This window comes from Lutra lutra, chromosome 14 (assembly GCF_902655055.1).
Source record: "Lutra lutra chromosome 14, mLutLut1.2, whole genome shotgun sequence".
NCBI lineage: Eukaryota > Metazoa > Chordata > Mammalia > Carnivora > Mustelidae > Lutra > Lutra lutra.
Window position 1 is genome coordinate 61,961,619 of NC_062291.1, and position 12,523 is coordinate 61,974,141.

Sequence of the window (12,523 nt, forward strand, 5' to 3'; positions counted from 1 at the left end):
TGTCTCTGGGGTCAAGTAAGGCAGATTAACCTTCAGTGCAGTCTTGTTAGCGCATCTCACCCCTAGGCCCTCTCATTCCAGCTCTCCCAACATACACATTTCACACTTCTTTTGTTCCCAGACATGCCAAATGCCACTGTAAATCACTACAGGACATTTTACTTCAAAAAAAAAGAGAGAGAGAGAAAGAAAAAATAAATAAAAAAGAAAGGAAAAGAAAAGAAAGATATGTAAATAAACATTAAATCCCAGACCTGTCACACATCAGAATCTATACCAAGTTGTAGATGTGCATTACCATCACTGGGAATGTCTGGCAAGGCTTATATCTGGAGCTAAATCAAGTTTCCCCATCTGTTGGGTTTGCCTCTTCTACTCAAGTGTTAATTTTTCAATTGTTTGCAAGAACAATTTAATAAGTGTTGAGAAAATGGGAAATGATAGGCACAAAGGGAACGAGGAATGTAAGAAAAGTCAGCTTGGTATTTCATGATACTGAAAGCACATTCTCTCCATTTATTAACAGCTCACTCCTGTGGGTGTGTGGTATTTCCTCAAGACCCTAAGCCAAACTCCATGTCTGACTTAATTTTATCCAATACATATAGCACTCCGTAATTGCTTTGCTGTTTCATAAGGAACCTAAAATAACTTAGCCCCATGAGCTCCATTTGCCTCTGTTTACCGCAAATAGAAAGAGCCATGTAAAGCAAAACGTCAAAGTTCCAGATCCCCATGAATCATTCCCTGAACTCACAGAGAATGGCAGGAAAAAATATTTCAGAGAAAAGCTTTCAGATGGCCTATACACAGAAAACACTTTGGCAACAAAGATGCCTGAAAAGGGCTTGCAACCATGTCTTGGTACGAAAATTCACACAACAGCACTGTGAGCTATTTCAATATGACAATATGAAAGTCTCTCAGGGGCGCCTGGGTGGCTCAGTGGGTTAAGCCGCTGCCTTCGGCTCAGGTCATGATCCCAGGTCCTGGGTTCGAGCCCCACATCGGGCTTTCTGCTCAGCAGGGAGCCTGCTTCCTCCTCTCTCTCTGCCTGCCTCTCTGCTTACTTGTGATTTCTCTCTATCAAATAAATAAATAAAATCTTTAAAAAAAAAAGTCTCATGCACTCCTGGTTTTCTTGATCAAGTACGACATTTCTTCCACTCCTACAGACATCAGGGCTTAAAATAGCAGTGGTGTTCAACACACTCCACTCAGCAAGGTACAATAAACCTCAGGATGAGCCAAGGAATGCTGAAAGAGGTATTCCTTACCTGATATTAACCAATGCGTGGGTCACCTTGCTAGCTGCTTCTTTCCACTGGCCTGCATTGGTAGAAAGCCTCAGGACTATAAGGAAGAAAAGAAAAAAGATCTGTTAGACCCCCAGTATAAAACACAAAAATAAGGAATAAAGAAAGACACATCTCAGAATAGCTTTATTAGAATAACCAGAGCCTACAACAACATTCCATTTAAAACTTCCTCATCTTAGAGAAAAATATAAGGGCTTATTCTCAACTACCTTCACCAGGATTTTTTTTCTCTAGCTTTTTTTCACATTCTATCAAAATACTCCTCTGCCTTGGGTTCCCCTCCATCTACTCCCTACTAACAGGTTTCCATGCTTAGTTTTTACATTCATTTAAAATCTGCATTGAGGTGGTAAGGTAAGATTAACCTGGCAGCCACAGTTATCATTGCTCTAATGGCTGATTTACTGGACGTGGCTGGTTGAGTAAGTATCTCCTCCTGCTCCATACTTATCTTTCTCCCAAAGGTTTCAGCTGGGTCAAACAGGGCAAATTATCTTGTCAGATAGAGGACAGTCATGTTTCAGTCAAGGAATAACCTGCTTTAGCTACTATAACTTAACTGTGTGACCTGCAACATGAATCAAGAGGAATAGCTTTCTCTTTTCTGACCAAATTCTCTTTTCCACGCCCAGCAGTAAAAGAAAAGAAGATGGAAAGACAGAACAACCTCAGTCAGCTAAGAGCTTCAGGAGCATACATTACAGTATTGATACCATTTCAGAAAAGAGACAAACCAGCACAACTGCTCCTTGGAAGAGCAACCACATGGCAGGCACTCCAAGTTTATGTTTTTAATGAAGGAATACTTAATAAGAGCCAAGTTTACTATGTGCCAAGAAGGGAACAAAGTTAGGTTATATAAAAGATAGCAAAGAGAGGAGGAAACAGACTCAAAGGAGACAAATAATTGATCTAAGTCATCCAAACAGTTGTAAGTAACTGAGCCAGAATTTGAACCTGAGGGTATGACTCTAGAGCATGTACTTAGAGTAAATGGTTATGAGTATGAACCCTGAAGCCAACTGTCAGAGTCCAATTCCTGCACCTGCCATTTACTATGACAGTAACAGCAATACTTACATGAAAGGACTCTTATGAAAATGAAATAAGTTAATATATATAAACCCTTAGATCAGTGCCTGGCACACAGTAAATGTCGTATATTAGCTATTAGTATTTAAATAAATGGCCTCCCAAACAAATGAATGAATATATCTGAGACTTTTCCAAATGAAGGAAAAGTAGAGCCTAACAACATTACGTTAAGAAATTAAGAAACGTGTAACCAATCTACTTAGGAACTTAATACCTGAGAACCATCACTACCTACTCCTGACCAGTATTCCAGCCAGGAAAGAAACAGCAGCAGCTAAATCTGAGGGAAGGCCTATGGCTGTAACAGGGAAAGAAAACTCATCTGGCTGCTCTGCATCTCTTCTAGCAATACCTCACTTTTATAAATACGTGTAATTTTACGGAAGAGAGTAAGGAAGCCTTAATAAAACATATTATCAGAACACTGCCTAATTTACAAGATTTAGTGCAGGGGAAGTTGGTATAGTTCCAAGTTAAAGCTCCTCAGTCTGAAATCCGGTTTTACCCAGTGTATGTGCAAGTTTAATCATGTAATGAAAACAATTGTTTCAGCAGTCAGACAGATCTTTTCCAACTCAACTGTGAAACTTCTTAAATGTGTTTCACTAAGATCCTCCACAAGATCATAAATTCTCTGAGGGTGGGGACCAAAACATTTATGGAATTGAGTTGAATTTTCCTTTCCTTATCTCAGTGAGATATTTAACTCTGTCCATGGATTATTTCTCTGTAACATTCTGTCAGCTCTGCTCCTTAGTGAACAAGAACCAGATGACCTCATCACTGCATTTCCTTTGCAAATACCATAGGCTTTTACGTTCTTTTCTGTTACCAAATTTAAACACAAAATTATTTCAAAATGCCCTAAAAGCCTCAAGCTAAGGTAATCTTTTATGTAGTAAATTATGGTTCACAAAAATAACATAGTACACAGCCATTTTAAAAAGAGACGTAAGTAATAGTAAAAACTGGAAACAACCATAATTTCCATGAAAAGAATGGTTAAATAAACTAAGCCCACACTGTACAAAAAAAGACAGAGAAAGATTTAAGAAAATTACCAAAAAAGAATATTTTATGACACATGTTTTAAAAAACACAAAATAGAAGGATAACATGATTACAACTATGTAAAACTATGCATACATGTAAGCTAATATACAACAATGAAAACAATCACAGCACTAGAAAGATTATAAATTTTTTTATCTTTTCCATTTTGATTTTTCTTTTTCTTTAGTATTTATAATTATCTTTCTTTATAATAAAAAAAACACTTCAAAAATATGGTATCATTTATGGTTCAGGGCAGCTCCTTTGGAAGTCTTCCTACTCAGCAGACTTCACTGCACCAAATTAATGTCATCAGAATATTAAATGTGTGCCTTTGGGGCGCCTGGGTGGCTCAGTGGGTTAAGCCGCTGCCTTCAGCTCAGGTCATGATCTCAGGGTCCTGGGATCGAGTCCCACATCGGGCTCTCTGCTCAGCAGGGAGCCTGCTTCCCTCTCTCTCTCTCTCTCTCTCTCTGCCTGCCTCTCTGTCTACCTGTGATCTCTCTGTCAAATAAATAAATAAAATCTTTATAAAAATTTTAAAAAAAGTGTGCCTTCATCAAAAGTGTTTCAGTGAGCCTTCCTCCTCTAGCCAAGACAGAAGAACAAAACATAATTTACCCTCCTACCTTAAGTGACTGGACAAAACAGATGAAATAACAACTACCAGACATTGGACTACAGGCATATTCAACAGTGATCCCTGAAGAAAAAAAACAAGGTGAGCCCTACGATTACCCCAGCTTACTACATGGAGAAGTTTCTAGCCTATGGGGCAGGAGGAGGAACCTATACAGAATATAGAAGTCTTGCCAAGCCAAAGACATAGAGATCAACACTTGGAGAGGCCAAGGCTCCTAGAATTTGTGGGGCAGAGTACTGCAGAAGAAGGAGTTTGACAAAGAACTCTGGAGGTCTACAGAAGGGTCATCTTACATCTTTTTTTGAATACTGATCTGCATATATAGATCAAAGAGGAAAATACTCAGAGCTGGACACAAAGAACTATTAGAAAGGAAAAGAAATTGTTAAACTCACAGAGGGTTCCACAAATAAAATAATTTGTTTTTCCCCCAGCAAGTGTAGGAAGACTTACTCATATACTGGTTGTCAGACAAAGTCTGCAGATGGGTACCGCGTTAGCAATGGGACCAAATTAGCCTACGTTAAAGATTGCTCTCAATTGGGACGCCTGGGTGGCTCAGTTGGTTAAGCAGCTGCCTTCCGCTCAGGTCATGATCCCAGCGTCCTGGGATCGAGTCCCACATCGGGCTCCTTGCTCATCAGGGAGCCTGCTTCTCCCTCTGCCTCTGCCTGCCATTCTGTCTGCCTGTGCTTGCTCTCTCTCCCTCTCTCTCTCTGACAAATAAATAAATAAAATCTTAAAAAAAAAAAAAAAAAAAGATTGCTCTCAACCTCCCCTAACAATGCTTAAATGCAAACCTGAAAGGATAAAGCTGATTTCCAAATAACATAACCACATTCTAGAACAAAGTTTAACATTATATAAAATAACAAAATCGAGCACTAACAATATTAAAATCACAATGTCCAAAATCTAATTTAAAAATTACCAGGCATTCAAAGCAGAAAAATATGACCAAATAGGCAAGAGAAAAACCAGTCAATAGAAACAGATCTAAACATGAAGGAAAATTAGCAGAATTACCCAAAAAGGACATTCAAACAACTACTGTAAATATGCTCCATATTCTCAGGAAGATTGAGGAAAATACAAATACAATGAGGAAAGAAACGGACACATTACAAAGAAGTCCAAACAGAACTTCTAGGGAAGAAAAAACCTGAAATGCACACTACATTGGATAAAATGAATTAAGATTAATGAGATTAAAAGCATATTAAAAAATACAGAAGAGGCATCCAAATTTGGAAGAAAGAAGTAAGTTGTCACTATTTGCATATGACATGATACTATATAGAGAAATACTAACAACTCCACTAAAAAACTTCTAATTAGAACTAATAAATTAATTCAGTAAAGGGAGCCTGGGTGGCTTAGTCAGTTAAGTGCCAGCCTTCAGCTCTGGTCATGATCTCAGGGTTCTGGGATGGAGCCCCACATTGGGCTTCCCGCTCGGCGGGGAATCTGCTTCTCCCTCTACCCCTCCCCCCCCCAACCTGCACACTGTCTATTAAATAAAATCTTAAAATAGAAATGAATTCAGTGAAGTAGCAAGATACAAAATTAATACACAGAAATCACTGTGTTTCCATTCACTAATAACCAATGATCAGAAAGAGAAATAAAGAAAACAATCCAATTTACATGGGGCGCCTGGGTGGCTCAGTGGGTTAAAGCCTTTGCCTTCGACTCAGGTCATGATCTCAGGATCCTGGGATTGAGCCCCGCATCAGGCACTCTGCTCAGTGGGGAGCCTGCTTCCCCCTCTCTCTCTGCCTGCCTCTCTGCCTACTTGTGATCTCTGTCAAATAACTAAATAAAATCTTTAAAAAAAATAGATGGAAAGATATATCATGATCATGGATTGGAAGAATTAATAATCTTAATCTACAGATTCAGTTCAATCCCTATACAAATACCACTAGCATTTTTCAGAAATAGAGCAAATAATCATAAAATTTGTATGGAACCACAAAAGACCCTGAATAGCCAAAGCTATCTTGAGAAAGAAGAACAAACCTGGAAGTATCATGCCACCAGATTTCAAACTATACTACAAGTCCTCAATAATCAAAATAGCATGGCAGTAGCACAAAAACAGATACATAGATCAATGAAACAGAGTAGAGAATCCAGAAGTAAACTCACATACATTCATCTATGGCAAAGGAGTGAAGAATATAAATGGAGAAGAGACAGTCTCGTCAATAAATGGTATTGGGAAAACTGGACAGCTATATGCAAAAAAAAAGAAACTGGACCACTTCCTTACACCATATACAATAAACTTAAAATGGATTGAAGACCTAAATGTAAAACTTGAAACCATAAAACTCCTAAAAGAAAATACGGGCAGTAGACTCTTGGACATCAATCTTAGCAATATTTTTTTTTGGATCTGTCTCCTCAGGCAAAGGGGAAAAAGGATTTGGATTACATCAAAATAAAAAGCTTCTGCATAGAGAACGAAGGAAAACATCAAAAACCTACTGAATGGGAGAAAACATTTGCAAATTATTTATCTGTTAAGGGGTTAATATCCAAAATATATAAAGAACTCGTACAACGTAACACCAAAAAAACAATCTAATTAAATAACGAGAAGAAGACTTCAAAAGACATTTTTTCAAAGAAGACGTATAGATGGCTAATAGACATGTGAAACGATGCTCAACACCATGACTCATCAGGGAAAAGCAAATCAAAACCACAATGAGATATCACCTCACCTGTCAGAATGGCTAGTAACAAAAAGACAAGAAATAACAAGCACTGGCAAGGACAGCATGTGGAGAAAAGGGAACCTCCATGCACTGTTGGTAGGAATGTAAACACAGCCACCATGAAGAACAGTATGAGGGATACTTTAAAAATTAAAAATAAAAACTACTATATGATCTAGCAATTCCACTTCTGGGTATTTATCCAAAGAAAACCAAAACGCTAATTTGAAAAGATATGTGCAACCCCACGTTCACAGCACTATCATTCATAATAGCCAAGACATAAAAACAACCTAAGTGGCTATCAATGGATGAATGCATAAAGAAGTTGTGGTATATATATATATATATATATATATATATATATATATACACACACACACACACACACACACACAATGGAATATTATTCAGCTATAAAACACAAGGAAACCCTACTATTTGTGACAATATGGATGGACCCTAAAGACTTATTCTAAGTGAAATAAGTGACACAGAGAAAGACCAACACTGTACGATCTTACTTATACGTGTAATCTTAAAAACAATACAAAACCAAACCCATAAAAAAAGAGATCAGTCTTGTGGCTACCAGAGATGGAGGGCAGGGAGAGGGGGAACTGGAGGAAGGCAGTCAAAAGATGCAAACTTCCAGTTACAGAATAAAGAAGATAAATAAGGGATATAGGGACACCTGGGTGGCTCAGTCGGTTAAGCCACTACCTTCAGCTCAGGTTCTGAGCTGAAGGTCCTGGGTCCTGAAGGTCCTGAGCTCAGGGTCCTGGGATTGTGTCCCGCATCGGGCTCCTCGCTCCGCGGGGAGCCTGCTTCTCTCTCTGCCTCTGCCTCCCACTCTGCCTGCTTGTGTGTACTCTCTCTCTCTCTCTCTGACAAATAAATAAATAAATAAAATCTTTTAAAAAAAAAAGGGATGTAATGTACAATAGGAGAATTTAGCTAACATCACTGTATAATATATAGAAAAGCTATTAAAGAGAGTAAAATCCTAAGAGTTCTCATCATGAGGAGAAAAAATTTTTTCCTTTCTTCCTTTTTTCCTTTTACTGTATCTATTTGAAAAGATGGATGTGAGCTGAACCTCTTCACTATATACGTAAATTAAACCATCATTCTGTATGCCTTAAACATCACAGTGACGTGAGCCAATTATTTCTCAATAAAACTGGGGAGGCGGATGAAGGTGCGGTGCCACTTCCAGCGTGGCAGAGTAAAACCCACTATGGCCTTTCTCTGATTATAGCCAAAAATCCTATATTAAATATAAAAAGTAACTACCTGGAGGCTCTAAAATTGAGCATAAGCAGACATATTATAGAAGGGAGTCAAAACTTGGAGAAACACCCACAAAAGGAGTTTTAAGTTGCCTTTTCTGCTATTTTTCTTTCAGGCTTTCACAGGGATGTACAGGGGAGAAGCTGGATAGACGACCAAAACTTCAATAGAAACTTCACCTTTCTGTAGACAGAAACCAGGAAAAGGGGCTTCTGCTGGAGAGAGAACAGAGAATCCTGGACAAACCAGGAGAAAGTCTTCCCCTAATTCTGTATATAATAGTTGCACAATTCTCAGGCTTCTGCCTGAGCTAAGCAAATATGGAACAGAGAAAGGAGCAGCAAAGCAAAAGCTTTAGGAACCGAATGGATATTTGGTGGGGGTTTTGTGTGTCTGTCTGTGTGTGTGTGGTTTTTTTTTTTAATTTGTTTGTTTGTTTGTTTGTTTGAGAGGGAGAGAGAGAGAGAAAGCAGGAAGGGGCAGAGAGGGAGGGAAAAAGAATCTGAAGCAGACTCCATACTGATCGAGGAGCCCCACGTGGGGCTCCATCCCACAAACCCGAGATCATGACCTGGGCCAAAAACCAGGAGTCAGACCCTTAACCAACTGAGCCACCCAGGTGCCCCCGAATGGATATATGAACCACAGTCCAAGTCTTGACTAACCCTTGAGTGGTACATGTGTGGACCACATCCAAAGCAGCACAGCAAGTCTCTGAGAACTGAACTGGTATTGGAACCACAAGTAAAATATATATTATGTAAAGCAAAAAAAAAAAAAAATAATAATAATAATAATAATAATTCACTAGATGGGCTTAAGAGCAGAATGGACTGACACAGAAGTCAGTGAACCTAAAGACAGAACAATAGAAGCTATTAAGAAGGGGGAAAAAAAGGGAGAAATCAAATAAGGTTTCAGGAAAGAGTGGGACAATATCAAAAAGCCTAACATCTGTGTAACTGCAGTCCAAGAAAAGGGAAAAGAAAGAACGTGGAGCAGAAAAAGTTTTGCAAAAAAGAATGGCCAAAAACTCCCAAATTTAGTGAGAGTCAAAAAGCTCAGCAAATCCCAAACAGGATGAACTCACAGAAAAACCACGCCTAGGCATATCATAATCAAACTGCTAAAAGGCAAAGATAAGGGAAAAAACCTAAAAGAGCCTACAGAAAAACAACATATTATAAACATGGAAAAAAACAATTAAAATGACAACAGACTTATTTTCAGAAACCACAGAGACCAGAAAAGGGGGAATAACATTTTCAAAATACTTAAAGACTTGCGGCACCTGGGTGGCTTAGTTGTTAAGCCTCTGCCTTTGGCTCAGGTCATGATCCCAGGTCAGATCGAGCCCCAGATTGGGTTCCCTATTCAGCGAGGAGCATGCTTCTCCCTCTCCCACTCCCCCTGCTTGTGTTCATTCTCTTGCTGTGTCTCCTCTCTCTGTCAAATAAATAAATAAAACCTTAAAAAAATACTTAAAGATAAGAACCTATCAACTCAAAATTCTAAATCCAGCAAAAATACCTGAGAAATGAAGGAAAATTTTTAAATCTTACCACCAGAAGTCCTGCTCTAAAAGAAATGCTTTTAGAGCATTTCTTTAGAAGGAAATTTCTTTAGAAGGAAATTAGAATCTTCTGGAATAAAAAGAGCAATGGAAATAGAAATATCTAGGTAAATATAAAAAAATTTTTCTCTCTGAAATTCTTTAGAATATGGGCTATCATCCATATTCATAGGCAAAAATTACGGAAGTGTCTGGTAGAGTTTTTTGTTTTTTTTTTTTAAGATTTTATTTATTTATTTGACAGAGAGATCACAAGCAGGCAGAGAGGCAGGCAGAGAGAGAGGAGGAAGCAGGCTCCCTGCTGAGCAGAGAGCCCGATGCGGGGCTCGATCCCAGGACTCTGAGATCATGACCTGAGCCGAAGGCAGCGGCTTAACCCACTGAGCCACCCAGGCGCCCCGAGTTTTCAATGTATATAGATAGATGCAATACATATAACTATAACATCAAAGTAAGTGTGGGGGTTGGTGATTATGGGACACTATCTAGTAGAAAACTGTTATATTTATTGAAGTGATACTACACTAGGGGTGCCTGGGTGGCTCAGTCAGTTAAACGTCTGACTCTTGAGCTCAGCTCAGGTCTTGATCTCGGGGTCATGAGTTCAAGCCCCACACTGGGCTGCATGATGGGCGAAAGGCATTGATCCTACTTTAAAAAGAAAACTGAAGTGATACAACACTAACTGTAAGTAGCCTAGGAAAGGTATAATGTATAATGTAACCCTAGACCTGCTAAAAATACACAAAGAAATATAGCCAAAGCCAACTGGAATATTATATGTATATGTATATGGTATATGTGTATGGATCGTATATGTATATGGTATATGTATATGGTTTAAATACTGAATGAGAGAAAAAGACTGTCACACTGGATAACAAACAAGACCTAACTACAAGCTCTGTACAAGTCAGTCACTTTAGGGGCACTTGGGTGGCTCACTCAATTAAGCAAATGAATCTTGATCTCAGTTCAGTTCTTCATCTTAGAGTTGTGAGTTCAAGCCCAGCACTGGGCTCCATAATGGCCGTGGAGCCTACTTTAAAAAAAAAAAAAGCCACTTTAAATATAAAAATATAGATAATAGTTAAAGGTAGAAAAAGACAAACACGGGCGCCTGGGTGGCTCAGTGGGTTAAGCCGCTGCCTTCGGCTCAGGTCATGATCTCAGGGTCCTGGGATCGAGTCCCATGTTGGGCTCTCTGCTCAGCGAGAAGCCTGCTTCCCTCTCTCTCTCTCTCTCTCTCTGCCTTCCTCTCCGTCTACTTGTGATCTCTCTCTGTCAAATAAATAAATAAAATCTTTAAAAAAAAAATTTTTTTTTTAAATTTAAAAAAAAAAAAAAAAAGAAAAAGACAAACACATAAACACTAATCAAAAAAGAAAAACCAGTGGTGACTGGCTGGCTCAGTCAGTAGAAGATGCAACTCTTGATCTCAGGGTTGTGGGTTTCAGCCCCACACCGGGTATAGAGATTAAAGATAAAATCTTTGAGAAAGCGGGAAAAAGAGAAAAACCACAATGGCTGTATTAATATCAGACCAAACAGACCTCTGAAAAGGAATATTACCAGAAATAAAGTAGGACATTACACAAGGATAAAAGGGTTAACTCACCAAAATACAATAATCCTAAATGTGTACACATGTGACAGCAAAGCTACAAAATATATAAACCGAAAAGTGAAAGAACTAAAAAAATAAACTTACAACTATAGTTAGAGATTGTAACAGTCCTCTCTGTCCCTTTAGAACAAGTAGACAGAAAAATATGTGAAAACAGAGACCATATCACACAACTTGACCAAATTGAAACTCAAAGAATAGTCTACTCCAAGAGCAGAATCAAGTGCAGAAGAGTCGTTTACCAGGATGGACCGTATTCTGGGCCATAAAACAAGTCTCAGTAAATTTCAAAGGACTGATATCATATTAAGAATATCCTTGGACCAAAACAGAATTAAACTTAATATTACTACCAGAAAGATATCTGAAAAAATTTAAAAATCCCCAAATTGGGGCACCTGGTTGGCTCAGTCAGTTAAGTGTCTGCCTTGGACTTGGATTGTGATCCCAGGGTCCAGAGATCAAGCCCCATGTTGGGCTCCCTGCTCAGCAGGGAGAATGCTCCTCCCTCTTCCTCTGCTGCTCCCTGCCCCCAACTTATGCTCGCTGTCAAATAAATGAATAAAATCCTTAAAATAATTAAAATAAAATAAAAATCCCCAAATATTTGGAAATTAAACAAAATAGTCCTAATAATCCAAAAGTCAAAGAAGAAATCACAAAGGAAATCAGAAAATATGTTGAACCCGAATGACAATGTAAACACAACAAATGAAAATGTTTGAGATGAAACTAAAGTACTATTTAAAGGGAAATTTATAGGACTAAGCATTTATACTAGAAAAAAAAAGTCTCGGGGCACCTGGGTGGTTCAGTGGGTTAAACCTCTGCCTCCAGCTCAGGTCATGATCTCACGGTCCTGGGATCAAGCCCCACATCCTGCTTCCCTCTCTCTCTCTGCCTGTCTCTTTGCCTACTTGTGATCTCTGCCTGTGAAATAAATAAATAAAATTTTTTAAAAAAAAGGCAAACTAGAGTAACTCAGTCTCTTATCACTACACAGGCTTAAGATAACATTGATTTAAAAAATTTTAAAAAAAGAAAAAAAAAGTCTCATATCAGTGACCTAAACTTTTATCCTAAGAAACTAGCAAAACTCAAAGCAAGGGATGCCTGGGTGGCTCAGTCAGTTAGGCGACTGCCTTCGGCTCAGGTCAGGATCCCAGCATCAGGCTGGGAGTCCCACATCAGGCT

General features: G+C 38.6%; 1 protein-coding gene across 4 annotated transcripts in view; it reads right to left on the minus strand.

The window, feature by feature from the left end:
• Nucleotides 1–12,523, minus strand: part of ARMH3 (armadillo like helical domain containing 3) — a 187,025-nt gene that overhangs the window by 83,912 nt on the left and 90,590 nt on the right. For 3 of the 4 annotated variants that reach the window (XM_047701913.1, XM_047701912.1, XM_047701914.1), the window contains exon 23: nucleotides 1,278–1,353. In XM_047701913.1, the coding sequence (XP_047557869.1) occupies nucleotides 1,278–1,353 (76 nt within the window). Of the gene's footprint in view, nucleotides 1–20; nucleotides 162–1,277; nucleotides 1,354–12,523 lie in introns of those variants that run through there. The other variant, XM_047701915.1, reaches the window with a different exon arrangement.